The 16,079-nt window shown below is 46.3% G+C and overlaps 1 protein-coding gene across 2 annotated transcripts in view; it reads right to left on the bottom strand.

Annotated features, from left to right (window-relative positions):
• The window catches only part of PCYOX1L (prenylcysteine oxidase 1 like), a 154,709-nt gene that overhangs the window by 30,365 nt on the left and 108,265 nt on the right, over nt 1-16,079 (bottom strand). For both annotated transcript variants that reach the window (XM_078652982.1, XM_078652983.1), the window contains exon 5: nt 3,945-4,085. In XM_078652982.1, the coding sequence (XP_078509108.1) occupies nt 3,945-4,085 (141 nt within the window). The remainder of the gene's footprint in view (nt 1-3,944; nt 4,086-16,079) is intronic.

Consider the following 16,079-nt stretch of genomic DNA (forward strand, 5'->3'; position numbering starts at 1 on the left):
AGGGGATGGAGGTTGTGTCATACGCCGATGATACCCAAATCATGGTGTCCCTGGCGCACTCTGTTACTACTTCCGCCGTCAACTTTAGGACTTGTTTGCAGACAGTCTCGGAGTGGATGATCCAACACTCCCTAAAGTTGAACGGCGACAAAACAGAGATCCTGGTCTTTGGTAAAGACCAGGACATCTGGTCTAGCGAGTGGTGGCCTCCAGCTTTGGGAACTTGTCCATCACCCTCCCAATCGGCCAGGAACCTCGGCGTTATATTTGACACATCACTGTCCATGACTCTACAGGTCAACAGAACGGTGGCCACTTGCTGGGGGGTCATTAAGATTCTTAAAAGAATCCTGCACTATCTCTCTCCCCAAGCACGTAAGCAGACTGGGGTTGCATTAGTGGGTTCCAGGTTGGACTACTGCAATGCACTTTATGCAGACTCCAACAAGGGCCTCATCCAGCGCCTCCAGGTCGTTCAGAACGCGGCAGCGAGATTCGTTCTGGCTCTACCCAATGCATCCTCCGCTACAATGGCCAGGAAGAGCCTGCATTGGCTTCCTATCCAACAGAGGATCTCATTTAAGATCTTGTGCCTGGCTTATAGAGCTCTCACAGCGGGTTCTTTGGATCCTCTGGGCTCCCTTTTAACACGCCATGTTCCCTGTAGGACCCTTAGATCGTCGGAGATGAATCTGCTTGTAGTCCCCCGCGCAAGGAAGGTTAGATGGGGCAGCAGAGCATTTTCCATCGTTGCCCCTAGGTTGTGGAATGCCCTCCCACTGGAGATTAAGGCCCAACCGTCTCTGTCCCTTTTTAAAAAAGCGCTCAAAACTTGGTGCTTTATCAAGGCCTACCAGTAAGAGAGTATTTTTCTCCAGCTAGCTTCTTTTTGGTTAGGCGCCTTGATGCCCATTGGGCCTAGTAGCGCGATACAAATCAGATTTCATTCATTCAAGTCTGGTGGGGTTGTCTGTCCTTGGCGGGTGTCAGAGGAGGTCTTATGTGTTGCGGGGTGTAGCTGACTCTGCTGCCGGCGCTCACCTCTTTCATCTATCCCCGCTTGGTCTCCCGGTCGCCATCTTGCCTCGCAAATTCTTCTCGCACCCTGGGTGAGGAAATCAGCAGATATTCTGTCTCTGGGTCCCCGCCTGGCTTCTCCCTACGGTCCTTCTGCTCCTTAGTTATTCCGATGCTGTATGTTTCTTTTTGTTCCTGGAACGAACTCGTTTGGCTGGTACAAAATCGCCGCCAATGGCCTCGGGGCTCTGGAGCTGTCGGACTCAGACAACCGGACTCAGACAACCGTCCACATTGCCGTCCAAGCCACGCCCCATTTGGGGCTATATTTTAACGAGAAACCCACCCTCACATTCAGTTCGAATGCAAGGAAACAATTCACACCAAAAAAAACACTGGCGCCGCAACCAGCATACAATCGTATTCTGCTCATTCGCATTGTTCCAGTGCGCATGCGCTAATTGTTCGCAGCAAATGGTGCGTAATTAAGTGGCGTTGTGGAATGTGTAGGAAATTTGTGTAACAAGTGTAATGCGTACTTGCGCACGATCACACCAGTGTAACGGACGTTTCTACTTCTTTGACATAATTAAATGAATGTAAGTTTCTTTCTAGCTGTTAGTGCCACCTAGTGGCTATAGGTGGAAGTAAGGAAGGTGTTTTTCCATAAAGACCTGCAGAGCACGTCTCGGCTGCAAGAATTCCGTTCAACCTCTAGAACGTAAGCTGCCCCTCATGTATCGCCGGACAGTGGGCACACCGTCTAGAATAATGCCAAGATTACCAAATTCTTTGTAAATTGGACAAAGGTGAACCGTTCTCTTAAAAACACAGAGGTCTTTGGTGAAACAGCCTCTACAATGTCTCAGTCTTCACCTTAGCCACCTGCAAGAGTGCAGGGTGGATCCCAAAGTTGGTGTCCGCACAGGCCTTAGTAAATGGCCTGGTTTCGAAAGCAGAAAGTATCTGCTCTTATATATTTGATCAGGGCAAATTGAAGAAGAAAAGCCATGTAAAGTGTATTTGTGGGTCTGAGGGGGAAAGACACACACTTTAAGTGAACTGATATCTCTGGAAAATCTTTTTATCTGTAGGGGCTAAAAAAGTGTCATCACACATTGTCAACAGAATTCTTGAGGCGATGGGCAACTGCATTCCCATAAATACGGCTGGCTGTCGCCACATAGTTGACATGTCAGCTAGCGTCTCGACTTTACCCTAGACTTTAACCAATCAAACCACAGCCTGGGATGCATTTGGCATTTCACTTTGGGAGGTCCTCAGTAGATCACCCAGGTTCCTGCTAAAACCCACACTTAATGTGCCAATATATTGGGAGCATTAAGTTGCTCTGGCCTCTGGCCAATCACAATCTCCCAACCTCAGTGCTCTGATCGTGGACATAATAAGCACAGTCTAAGCTCCCTTTCCAAGTGACTGGAGTACCACCTTTACTGGCCTTTCAGAGGCAGCTTTTCGCAAACTCACCCCTGAAAACTAACAAGCTGCTAGTCACGGTTAGGAGATTCTGACAAGCATGAATTTTCTCAGATAGCTTTCAAAGGCTGACAGAAACACAAGGTTGTGCTAATACCACGCGCATTACAAAGGCACTTCTTCATCTAACCTCCCAAACGCTGGTGTCAGATGTAGAAAATGCTCAATAGTAAATAACAGACCCTACCAGTTCATATTCTAATTACGTGCTCTGGTCTTTTTAATAGGTTTAAAGAGAGGGTGAAGAACAGGATACAATGTTTATCACTTCTCAGAAATCCGAATATATTTAACATTTTGATGTAACCTCTATAGAATTTCTATTTCAGAAACTCATGAAATTAGTACGCTAAAAACTAAATGAAAATAGTCTATAGAAATAAATCAGAAATACAGAACCAATACTGCAGCTCCAGTCCTCGGAATCATTTCTCATGCCCCCTTTTCTTGTCTTTCATATCAATTACTCTAAGTCTCTACGTCAACTATCTCATGCTAAAGAGACAATGTTCACCAGTAAATTAAGCCAAGGAATAGTTCCATAATCTTCTGTACCTTCCCATTCTTGGTTCACTGCTCCCTCCTCTCAGGAGGCGGGAGGTCCTGCATCCTCATCCAGCAGGAAAGGGGCGCATAAGGAGGAGCATTTTGGCTCCATAAGGGAGTCTGTACTGACTGAACCCTCCCACAGTGTACCTCTGCCAGTGGACTGTGGGGCCTGCTGCCCCCATTGGAATTCGTCAATCCACGAATGCCGCAGAGACTAGACTAAACTCCGATGTCTCCCATGGTTGCCCTACCATCTGTGCTCAGTCCACCAATTATACATGCCTGCCAGTGGCCTGCAGAGAGTGCTGCCTTCATTTGATTTCGCCACCCACGAGATTCCCAGAGACTAGACGTAAATCTCTTGGTTCCCAGTCAAGCTAACCCCTGTCATCTTTAGTCCTGATGAGACCCTATTATTCTGAAAGGGTCGAAACGCCGTCGACACCATCATAGAGAAAGACAAAGTTTCTCGCCTTTTGAAGATACAATTATTGAATTTTTGTATCCAGGACTGCTTGTACCTGAAACTGCTACCTCGTATTTGTATCAACCAATCGCCTTCATTTGTTGATTCCCATTTTCACTTTTCTCATTATTTCCTTGGTTTTGGTTCGATTACACACCCGTGGTCTTCAGCTACTATTCTTTCATTAAACACTACCTAATTTATTGTCACAATTTGTGTTAGTTTTTTAATAAAACTCGGTTCTGCTGAACCGTGTTACATACTGGCTCCTCTAAATATTTTACACTTTGCATTGATGTGTTTTGGATTCAGTCCACACAGAAATATTTGTTATTCATAAATGTTCTGTTTGAATGAGCATTTTCAAGGATTACATGATACCCCTGTTTTGTTTAAATACCTGTGCCTTGCATACCTGTGCCTTGCAGCGCAATCTCCATCACCTCGGCTTGGATCACGTTGGCTTTCGTCTGCTTCAGAAGTCCCGAACAGATCAATTTATTCCCTCCTTCCACGGCCCACCTGTTGCCCTGGGCTCCAGCAAGTGATATAGCGCCTAGAGGAAACAAAATGTGCAAAGTCAGAAGATCTCTGTTATGACACCACCCAGATCTATCGGTGCTGAAGCTAACACACCAAAATTGCATTTCAACTCACTGATCCCCTCCATCTCATTTCTCTTCTTGCCCCAAGCTTCTTTTCACCTGACCACAATCCCTTTTTCTCAAGCCTTCCAATGCGGTCTGATCAATTTAACTTCATGCCCACATCAGTTCCACCTTCAGAATCAGCAAAAATCTAATTCGCCAAACCTTTTTTCAGGAAACTTCTCACACAGGTCTGCCAGGTTAACAAACTTTGCAATGCAAAGAAGAGCAACGTTTGTCAACTGAGGGTGGAATTTTAATTCTGCACATCCTTGGATGAAATTAATGCTTCCTTCCTTAGTTGTATTCCACACTTGTACATAATCATTTCCAGATGTGGCTCTAGGAGTACAGGTGACACACTAACATATCGGTGGAGGAAAGATGAAGGAAGAGGTGAGCAGATTTGTAGATTTTCTGCCATATTTTTTTATAGTACTGTAATTATTATAAGAATCCCTAATTTGAATCCCTGGCTTCTGACTACAGAAAGCAAGAAAGCAAAAAGAGAAGGAGAAATGGCTAGGAGAGAGAGGGAATCTGAGGCACTCCAAAGCCCAGAGCAGGCATCAACAACAAGGTATGGAGAAAATAGGCAGTAGAGAATAGGTAGGACAGAAAGAGACAGATCTATAGAAGGGCACATAATCAAACGTACAAAATGGATAAGAGGAACCAATGAAAAAAGTCACAGTAAGGAGGTGAGTAGAGCAAGATGGCTGCCAGCATGAAGCACAATCAGTGACAAAGCCAGTAAGTCTGGCATTTGCAAACACGCAATTTATTTGGAGACGTGCAATCCACAAAAATTGGCAAAAAAATGAAAGTTTGACAATAAAGGAGTGGGATAGCAGAACAGACATGCCAACAATGGCACTGAACTGCACTCCTTTTCTGTTGCCTGTACATGTGATCAGGAACAACTCTTGCCATATTGCCTGGTGCTGAGTGCTTTGGTGGGCGAAATATTTTGAACGCCTCCGTTTTGTGGCCCCGGCTTCTGTGGGGCCTGGACAGCCCAGGGAGGCGGTTTGGTGTGCGGTGTATACTCTGTGCAGTGCAGTTTTTCTTTGAAGCTGCTGTTTTTCACTGCGGAGTTGTTTGACTTAAGGAGAGTTTGTTTGAAATAAGGCTTCTACCCTCCCCTAACACCTGTTCAGCCCCATAGGTTTGTGGGGGGAGGTTCAAGGCAGACACCTCCATTTTGTTACCCCAGCTTCTGTGGGGCCTAAACAGACAAGAGAGCTAGCTTAAAGTGGTAAGAGCACACACTCTGAGCAGTGCAATGTTACTTTAAAACCGCTATTTTTCACTGCTGGTTTGACTAAATGCCTTTCCTTGTTTTCTTAAACTGTGCTAAGACTACTAGAAGGCAAATTCCCGAATCCCACTCCCTGCCCCCCCCCAACAGAATCTAGAAAAGGCTATAACACTCCTAAGCACAGTGTTTAGCCCCTTGGCCGCGGTGGTAATTCTGCCGCGGGACGGAGGAGGGGGGGTGGGGGGGGGAGGGGGCGCGGCACCGCCATGCTTGTGAAGGAACTACTCCGTCACGAGCCACGCCACCAACAAAACACTAGGACGGAGGGGAGTCCGAAGGGCCCCACGTAGAACAACACACCCTACCCCAGAGTGAGGTGCGAGAGCACACCCCCGGAAGACCAAGGCCACCAGAAAGAGGCAAGATAGGTGGAAAGACACCATATGAAAAGGTCTTCGCAGAGTGGGGAGGATCGGTGGGCGTTAAGGAATATGCGGCTAGACTGTGTCTCTACCAGATATATCGTTCCCGAAGGTAAGTAACTCTTCCATCTGACTCCTTAACTTTGAATAGATACCAAAGCCATACCCCGTAGGAGCAGGGTCTGTGAAACAACCACCAAGTTCCAGGCAAACATATTCGTCAAGAGGCTGACGAAAAAACGGTGGAAACCGCAATGCCAGGACAACAGGCATCAGACCCATGACCCACCTTAAGGAGCATGAACAAGGGATGGTAAAGACACCAAATCCGACGAGGGACGGTGTGAGACCTCTCTCGCCCAGACATAGACGAAAGGAAAACAGAACTAGAAAGTTCTGTGCCAATGTAAGAAACAATGAAGCAAGACCTTCAGAGAAGGATTCAGGCATCAGTCCCTATAACCCAAGAGGAACGAAGTACCAAGGGTCAAATCAACATGACAACGGTAGAGCATACCGCCTAAACACACACCACTGTGGAAGCCACAAGAAACGGAGCAGCCGGGAGACTGTCCGTTCAAGAAACAAAGCTGCAGCATGAGGCCTTTGGGTGGAAGAAAAAACACCTTAATATGTACTCCCTAGGACATGTGACAACAGTAGCAGGCCCGAGCCTAGTGCCAACAGAGACAGAGGAGCCATAATTTGAGCAAAAGCTCAGAAAGAAGGCATGCAACCAAACCAATTAAAAGGCACCACTGTGAGTGGATAACCTGTAAGGCTGTTAACACACAGAGGACACTATCCTGAAGGAAAAAGTAAGCTAGAATGTCTGACACTAAGGCAAAAAAGACTTAGTATGGGAGCACCCCAGTAGCGTGTAGAATCCACGATAAACACACACAAGAGACAGGAATGTGGACACGCGTACGTGCAGTGACTAAATTCTAATAGGGGAGTAATGCAAGCGGCAGCACGGCACCAGTGTTCTGCATAACAGTTAAGAATGCAGAAAAATAGCAGGTCCCCGAGGGGAAAGAATCCTGGTCTCCAGTGAGACAGCTGAAACATAGACCACAAAACTCCCCATAAAGGATAGAAAGAAGGCACAGACAGAAGCTTGGCGCCAAAGCCTACACCGCCAAAGACCGACACTGTCTACCAAAATGGAGAACGTTGAGAAGAATACACACACATTAATGCCACCTAAAGAAGCACCTGTGCAATAATGGGAGTCAGAACTCACACCCAGAAAAAATATCAGAGGTGGAGCACAGATCAAGAGGCAGAAAGGCAGAGATGAGAGCCACTCCTTGAGAACTAGGAATAATGTACAGGAGTCAGGACAGGAAGGGACAATGCGGCCCGTGTCTTGCAAGAAGCAAGGAACCGGAGACCGTTCTAGGGAAGACCTGCCCCCCCCAGGGGCGCATGTCCACCGATAAACAGGCAAGACGTGCACAGCGAGGTTGTAGTAACACGCCAGGGTGACAAAACCCCCTATGGAGGCGGTGATGTATTACGGACCAAACGTAGACAACCATGGTAACCCTTGAAGAGAAACCAATCCTATGGAACTCACCAGAGGTTCGCCAAAGTTCCTGGGCAAAGAAGAGTAGCAATATGATTGCCAACAAATACCCCACCTAGGGTAAGGCACAACCCTACAAAAGAAAGGTCCCTCTTGAGACAAGCTTTTAGGCAGAGGCTCAAAGGAAAGGTAAACACAGCATAACCAGCTGTACCAGAATAAATAAACAACACGGCTGAGCAGCCACACAACCCAGAACATCTGTGGCCCTTGACGGGTAACAGAAAAGAGATACATATACAGGAGGCGCCTTACTGCCGAAGTAGCATGGGCATCAAAAAGCGTGACCCCATTAAATGGTATATCTTTTTAAGCTGCTCCTGACATGCTCTGAGAAAACGCTACCACCCGCGGCGGCTTATGGCAACCGACCTGGCCATGGTACGACCCACAGGGTCCGTGGTGTCCATGGCAGACCGAATTGAAAAGTGTACCATATCATGGCCATCAATGATTAGGCGGGCCAGATCGGCACAAAAGATTCTCGGCAAGGAGGTGAGGAGCCGGTCAAAAGCGACCCAAAGGGCAAATGAAGCCCCAGCAAATACACACATCATGTTGAGGGACTGGAGTCCGAAGCTAGCGGATGCAAACACATCGTGGCCATATGACTCCAACCACCGAGACTCCAGAGTGGGAGGATACAATGGAACAGGAGGCACAGAGAGAGCTGCCTGAAGCACAAGTCCTCCAGCTCCAGGATGGAGGGTCAAACAGGCGGGGTCAGTGGGAGCCGGCCGATGTGCCACAGCACGATCCACGTGGTCTCCCGAGGAGGGCAGTGCCCACGTTCCGAGAAGGAAGTCAAACAATGACTCCGCAAAAGGTAACAATGGTGCCATGTCCCCCACGCCTCGGTGGAGAATATCCAACAAAGGCTCCGAAGGCCTAGAGACTGAGGGCGGCTCCATCCTTAAAATGGCTGCAGCCTTGCAAACAGCCCTGACGAACGTCCACTAGCCTCCGAGACCCCGCAAGGCGGTAAAAAACAAGTCATCAGTAGGTGATGGACGCAAGCTAAACCGGACACTTAATAGAGGCTCAGCAGCAGGATGAGTAGGTCAATGCTCCACTGGCGCCTGCTCAGGAGGGCAGTGAAATGACTCAGGGGGTGGGGAACCCACCAGGACCACATCCTCCACCACTTAAGCTGGAGACAGTACAGGTGTCAATCGGCGTCGGAGACCTTTGAAAAGGCACCGACTAGCAGAGTGGAGCAAGCGTCGGCGACCTCCGAAAAGTTCTCGACCCCCTCGAGTCGAGCTGACCTCGATGACCTCCGAAGAGGCCTAGACTCCTCGAGTCGGCAAACTCAGAAAAGGCCTTGAGTCGAGCCGGCAACCTCCAAAGTCCTCAACTCCTCGAGTCAAGCCCACGTCGGTGACCTCCGAAAAGATCCTGATCGTCCGAGTCGAGCTCGCGTCGGCGACCTCTGAAAAGGCCTCAACCGCTCGGAGTCGGACCGGCGTAGACTCATCACTCTCCGAGGGGGAGAGAGTACATCGAAGCGGTGTTGTGCACTGCGCCGCAGCCACCTTCAGTGATGCCACAGGGAGCCTCGGAAGACTGTGCAACAGCGCTATGGAAGGGCTAAACATCGTGGGATGTCCCTCCGGGCCGTGTCCCGACATTGCGGCGACTCTGGTGTCAGAGTCAGGGCATTGGTTGGAGGTAAACCCGCCGGCTGTGTCCCAACCTGAGTCCCTACCCCCCCATGGGTCCCGGAGGCAGGCCAGGGAGTGGGGGGCAAATGCTTACCTGAGGCGACTCTAGTGTCAGAGACTGGGCACTCGGTTGGAGCTGAGAGTAGACCCGCCGGCGGTGTCCCAACCTGAGTCCCTACCCCCGTGTGGGGCCTGGCAGCGTGCCAGGGAGGGGTGGGGGCAATGCTTACCTGAGGTAGGCGAATGACGGCGATGGCGCCGGGACCGGGCCCGCCGCGTTGACGCCTCCGCTGGAGAAGGAGACCTGCGTCGCGAAAGGTCTGTCCGGAACATCCGGGCAGACAGCAGCACCATGCGGCAAACATCGCACTCCACTGAGTTATGGTACTCTCCCAAGCACCATATACAGAGTTCGTGAGGGTCCGTCGCTGGAATCTGTTGCGAGCAGGACCGGCACGGATTGAAGCCCACAAGGGCATCGAACACACGCACGGGAAAGGCGTCCAAAAGGTCTGTAACAAACAATTACAGGCACGAGGTATTGCTTTCCAGGATCCGCATTAGGACGAGGAAAAGAAGAAAACTGACGTCAGCACGCCGGGAGGGGCTTATATGGCTCCATTGACGTCACGTCGGTGGACAACATCAGGACGAAGCCGGGTTGCGCCGCCTCCCGGCGTGCAGAGGTATTGCTCGGGAAAAAATATTTTCCGGATCCAGTTGGACGCCTGGGGAGATATTCTAAGTTAAGGAATCTGCGGCTAGATGTCTCGCTCAAATTCTCTTCAAATCACCATTTGGGATGACCTTAGAAAACAAAGTAGTCAGGAACGGGGTTGCTGCACTACTTCTCTTTGACCTTGCATCTGCCTTCAACACAGTTCATCATGGCACTGTGATCCAAAGACTCTATGCAAACGGCATAGAGGGGACTGTTCTCGACTGGATCAGATCCTACTTTCAAACCAAGGCTCTATCATCTCACCCATTCTTTTCAACATCTACATGAAGTCATTACCGGCAATGATCACTAAATTTCAGCTTACATGCTATAACTACGCAGATGACACAAAAATACTCCTTAAACTGGAAAGCCCCAAAGACAGTGGAAACTCAAAAATCTTCAGTTGCCTTAGAGTGGTTGATCAGTGAATGAAATGGAGCCATCTCAAACTGAATGCGTCCAAAACTGAAATACTCGTATGTGGCGATTGGAATAATTGTGACCCACTCTGCACCGGGCCATAAAATCTGTGACCACCTTCTAAAGTATCCAAGGAAGTAAGAAACATTATAATTATCATGGACTCCACGCTATCAATGAACGCCCAAGTGAATACGTTAGCAAGAGGAAGCGTTGTTACTATGAAAACTCTTTGATGAATCTCCCCCCACCTAGGATTTCCACACAAAGTCCAAGCCACCACATTTCTTGTACTGCCTAAAATCGATTATACCAATGGCCCCTACCACAAATCATCTTTATCAACTATGAAAAGGCTACAACGGATTCAGAACTCTGCTGCCAGACTACTCCTACATATAAAGCCACAAGCACAATTCTCCCTTGCCTTAGTTACCTGTTGCCAGAAGATCCACCTTCAAGCTGCTTTGGGTCACCCACAAACCAATACATTGAACAGTACCACTTTTCATCAGGAATAAAATCACCCAAATACATATAACAAAGAAACCTCTGCTCCAGATTGGCACCTTGACTCAAAGCCCCAGCATACAAGAAAAACATGGGTGTTACATCTTTCTCTGTTCAAGTAGCCAAATTATGGAATTTATTACCACCAAACAAATAATCCACTGATAAATATCTTATCTTCAGAAAACTATTCATGAGTTGGTTATTTCCTACATGACCACCATATTCAAAACACAAGCCTGTGCATTTAAACACGTGTAATTTGAATATATGTATGTATTTAGATATTTGCAGTTTTTCGTATAAATATATTTACAACGTATGGTTAAAAAATAAATAGGTATCTCAAAAGTCTGCATAACAAATGTATTTATTACTTATGGTTAAAATATATATATAAAATTGGGGTTTCTGCTTCACATTTATATAAATCACTGCATAGTTTACATACAAGTTATTTGATTATATGCTTATGGGAAGTCTGTTTTATTTATTTTATCTATCACAATGTATAAATATAATATAACCTATAAGTGCTTCATTATAGAAATATTGGAGAAAATATAAAATAAATAATCATTAATATGAACACATCAATATATCGACTTTATGTTTCTAACTATTTGTCCTTACATTTACATTGGGACTTTATATAATGAAACTTTATATATCTTTATATTTTTATTACATACACACGTATATCTTTCTATGTAGGTATGTGTGTGTGTATATATATATATATATATATATATTCACTGAAAAAACCATAGGTTATAGACCATATATAGTTAGGAATTAGCATTTACAAAACCTTGAAAATTCACTGAAAAAACCATAGGTTATAGACCATATATAGTTAGGAATTAGCATTTAAAAAACCTTATTTTACTCACACAAAACCATTGAAATTCCATATATAGTTAGTTGTACTAACTATATATCGCGCACCCGCAATCCACTGCTGATGATGTCACATATTACATCATTCATGACATGGTCAGTGACATCACTGATGACATCACTGATGACATCTCAAATGACATCACTGATGACATCACTGATGACAACATCCAGTGACTGTATGTTTCTGTAAAGTTAAAATATGTCTTATATATTGAAGAATGAGTGGATGTATAAGTGTCTGGATGATGTATTTAGTAGGTGCATGACTGACTGTATAAGTGAGTGATTAAATGTGTCTCACTGAGTGCATGGGTTAGTGACTAAACTGTTTTAAATTGTGCACCATTGTGTCTGTTGTTTTGTAATCTGATGCATGTGTTGATCATTAGCTATATGACTAACTATATGGGTTATTGATTAGTTGGCCAAGTATTTGTATGGGAGACTGAGTGTGTGTGTGGGTGGCTGGGAGGTGTATGACTCTGTGCATAGATGTGTGAGCAGTTGATTGACTAGATGTATGGGTTCAAAAGTGCATGTGGAAACAGCTGTATGGGCGGTTTACTGTGTGCATGAGTGTATTGGTGAGTGAATGGATATCTCAGTGCTACATGTCAAAGTAAGTACATATGTAAAACACAGTACATGTGGTAGTTGACATATATAAATAACTGTGCATAAGAGCCAGTGAATGTGTGAGTGGCTGTATGGATTATTGTGAACTTGTATCAGGGATTGTATAACAGAGTAAATATGTGTTATTATATGTTTCAATAAGTAAGGTGTGTTTAACTATATAGTTTTCGGAAATGGAGGTGTGATTGATTCTTTGCAAGACTGATTAGGTGTGTGAGTAACTCCATGGATGAGTGACAGTCTGTGAGTGTCTGTTTACACTGAGTGTATCTACGTTTTTATTAGAGTCTGAAGAGGTTCATCGTATCATCACATGAATGATGTCATGAGTAATGTGAAATGAGATGTCATCAGTGATGTCATTTGAGATGTCATCAGTGATGTCATCAGTGATGTCACTGACCATGTCATGAATGATGTAATATGTGACATCATCAGCAGTGGATTGCGGGTGCGCGATATATAGTTAGTACAACTAACTATATATGGAATTTCAATGGTTTTGTGTGAGTAAAATAAGGTTTTTTAAATGCTAATTCCTAACTATATATGGTCTATAACCTATGGTTTTTTCAGTGAATTTCATAGGTTTTTTAATAGCAAATCTTTATAAAAATAATACATTTTAAATCTAATTTTATATTTTATATTTTTTTTATTTTTTTTTTATATTATTTTTAGTGCGCTCCCGGGGCGCGGACAGGTGAACGCACGGGTAAGCGCAATCTTGCGGCGCGCCCCGGGGCGCGTACTAATGCGCGTCCCGGAAGCGCTATTGCCGAGAACGAAAACAACATCGTGACGTATCGCGTAGCCGCCACGCCTTGCGTCATAAGACACGTATCGCGTAGCCGCGAGATGCGTCTTATGACGCACCGCGTAAGCGCACCCGGAAGCGCATACGATCGCGCAACGTAAGCGCCCCGATGCGCTTACGATACACGCCCGGGACGCGCCCCGGGGCGCGTAGCGTAAGCGCGTCAAACCATGTGACTTTAAAATAACACTTTTCATTGGTTCAGAACTTTTTTTTTTCCAAATTGTGTGAAACCCACCCATTTCTCTCACTATTGCTTTGTACTTGGAGAGAGCAAGAGCTGTTGTGTCTACTCTATCTCCTACTTTTCTGATCTCCAGCAATGGCTGCAAGAGAGTCATCCAGCAGTGATTCAGAGGGATTTTTAGATGAGGACCCTCCTCAGCAAAAGAAAAAAATCCATTTCATCTGGAAATTTTACGAAATCCCAGAAGGACAGAAAAAAGTCAACGCTCCCAAAGTAACATGCAAAATATGTGGGAGTAGTTTATCCAGAGGCAATCCTCTGAAAAAATATAGTTTTGGGAATGCTAATTTGATCCGGCATGTGAAAAGAAGACACCCTAACAACTTTGCCAGGGAGAGTGTCAGAGAGCTGGCACGGAATGTACCCACAGATGGCGGCAGCACCTCCACTGGTGGAGCAACACCTTCGGGACCACCCCGTGGAAGAATGGTCCCTAACATTCAGCCGGTGTTTGCGGGCATCAAATTTTTGTGCAAAGAGTGTGACGAACTGCTCTGCTATGGGGAGCAGAGTGTTGAACTGATTGCCCTAAAGAAACAGCAACACCGCTGCTCTTCCAGTCCCTAAATTTTCAAAATTTTTTGCTCCTGTTGAGCAGTTTTGGAATCCTTGTTTTTGTTTTTCCCTTGAAAAAAATCCAAAAAAAATATAAAATTGTTTTAAAAAGTCTAAAAAAATATAAAACAACAAAAACAAAAAAAAATATATAAAACAACAAAATCAAAAAAAAAGTTCTTTTCAGAACTACCTCCAATTTTTAAAAAGAAGCTTTATTTTTTTAAAAGTCTGTCATTTTTAATCTCCATGGTACGCTCCCCTGTACGCTCCCCGGTGCGCGTACCGGGCGCTCACCCCCGCGAAAATCGAATTTTTTTTAAATTTTTTTTTTCACCCGCGGGAGCCTTTTATGGCCCCCACATGAAACCTAGGGGGTCAGGGGGTGTGTACCCTGCCCCCTCTTGCTCATTTCCCCCTTTGATTTTTGCCACCTCTTGTGTCTCAATCCTACCGAGACACAAGATGGCGGCCGCTGCGGACTGTTTCGAATGTTTACAGACACCCGAGAACCAATCAGCTTGCCGTGCGCAAGTCGCGTGGCGCGCCTGAAGCGCTCCCCGGTACGCGTACCGGGGAGCGCTCCAGGCGCGGCTCTAGATATATATCTTTTTTTGAACGTTAATTTCTCAAAATCCACTGTAGCACATATATTGAGACCTACAAAAGGCACATCGGGCTACCAGTCCCTACAATTTTGCCAAGTTTCGTGCAAATCCATTCAGCCGTTCGGGCTAAAAGTGAGGCCAACCGCCCTATGGAAAACTCAATGTTAAAAACACGTTTTGGGACCCCCCTTTTTTCTCGGCCCCCCCTGGACGAACACCCCCCAAATTTTCAGGGGCTGCTCAGAAACACAATGTTCCATTTTCCAGAAAATTTCATCCAATTCCGTCCACAAACGCCAAAGTTATTAGACATAGAATTTTCAAAAAACCCATAGGGAAAAAATCCTAACTATATATACCTACTGGCGACCGCCAGTAGGATAGATATATATATATATATATATATACATACATACACACACACCCACACACATACCTACATAGAAAGATCTATCTCTCTCTCGCTCAGGGTTTCCACTTCCACTCCCATATATAGATATATAAACAAAGCCTGTCTCACCTGTTCCCCTCCGGGTCCTGCTTCGTTCTTCTTTGGAGGAAGATTTTGCAATAAACTTCATGTGCTTGCCAGTTGCACATTACAGGAACCCTTGCCACGAATTGGGTCTGGATATAACCTGGCGTTGCTTCACGGCACTGTACATTTCCAAGGACTGGATTGTCTGGTACCCGCCTCTGTTTCGGGGGCCCCTGAACAGTAGAGGTATTCCACCTCTGTCTGGGCATTTTTGCACTGCGCAATTTTGCCCCTGCTCATATGGACACGCTGAAACGGGGGCTGTGGCGATACGAGGGGACTCGAGGGCGGACTTGTTTGTTTGGGGGATTGCCATCGCCATCATCGGATCCTGCTACAGGTGCCGCAGTGGGAATTCAACTCCACACTCTCCCTATTCCACCGGCCTGGGACGCTCTCAACATGTGGCATCCTGGGAGTGGTAGTTCAGGATTGACCAACGAACTTCCACAGGTGTGCTGCATTGCTCCAGGGAGGGGCAGACCTACGCCAGTTACTTCTAGGCAGCAGGAAATCACGATACAACAGGATTGCATCGGGTGCAGGGCACTGAAGAAGGCTCACCTTGCCGAAATGCACTTGCCGCCACCCTAGCTGCGTTCCAAACAATAAAGCCTGTCTCACCTGTTCCCCTCTGGGTCCTGCTTCGTTCTTCTTTGGAGGAAGATTTTGCAATAAACTTCATGTGCTTGCCAGTTGCACATTACAGGAACCCTCGCCACGTTTTGGGTCTGGATATAACCTGGCGTTGCTTCACGGCACTGTACATTTCCAAGGACTGGATTGTCTGGTTCTCGCCTCTCTTTCGGGGGCCCCTGAACAGTAGAGGTATTCCACCTCTGTCTAGGCATTTTTGCACTGCGCAATTTTGCCCCTGCTCATATGGACACGCTGAAACGGGGGCTGTGGCGATACGAGGGGACTCGAGGGCGGACTTGTTTGTTTGGGGGATTGCCATCGCCATCATCGGATCCTGCTACAGGTGCTGCAGTGGGAATTCAACTCCA

Source organism: Lissotriton helveticus, chromosome 7 (genome assembly GCF_964261635.1).
Source record: "Lissotriton helveticus chromosome 7, aLisHel1.1, whole genome shotgun sequence".
Lineage (NCBI taxonomy): Eukaryota > Metazoa > Chordata > Amphibia > Caudata > Salamandridae > Lissotriton > Lissotriton helveticus.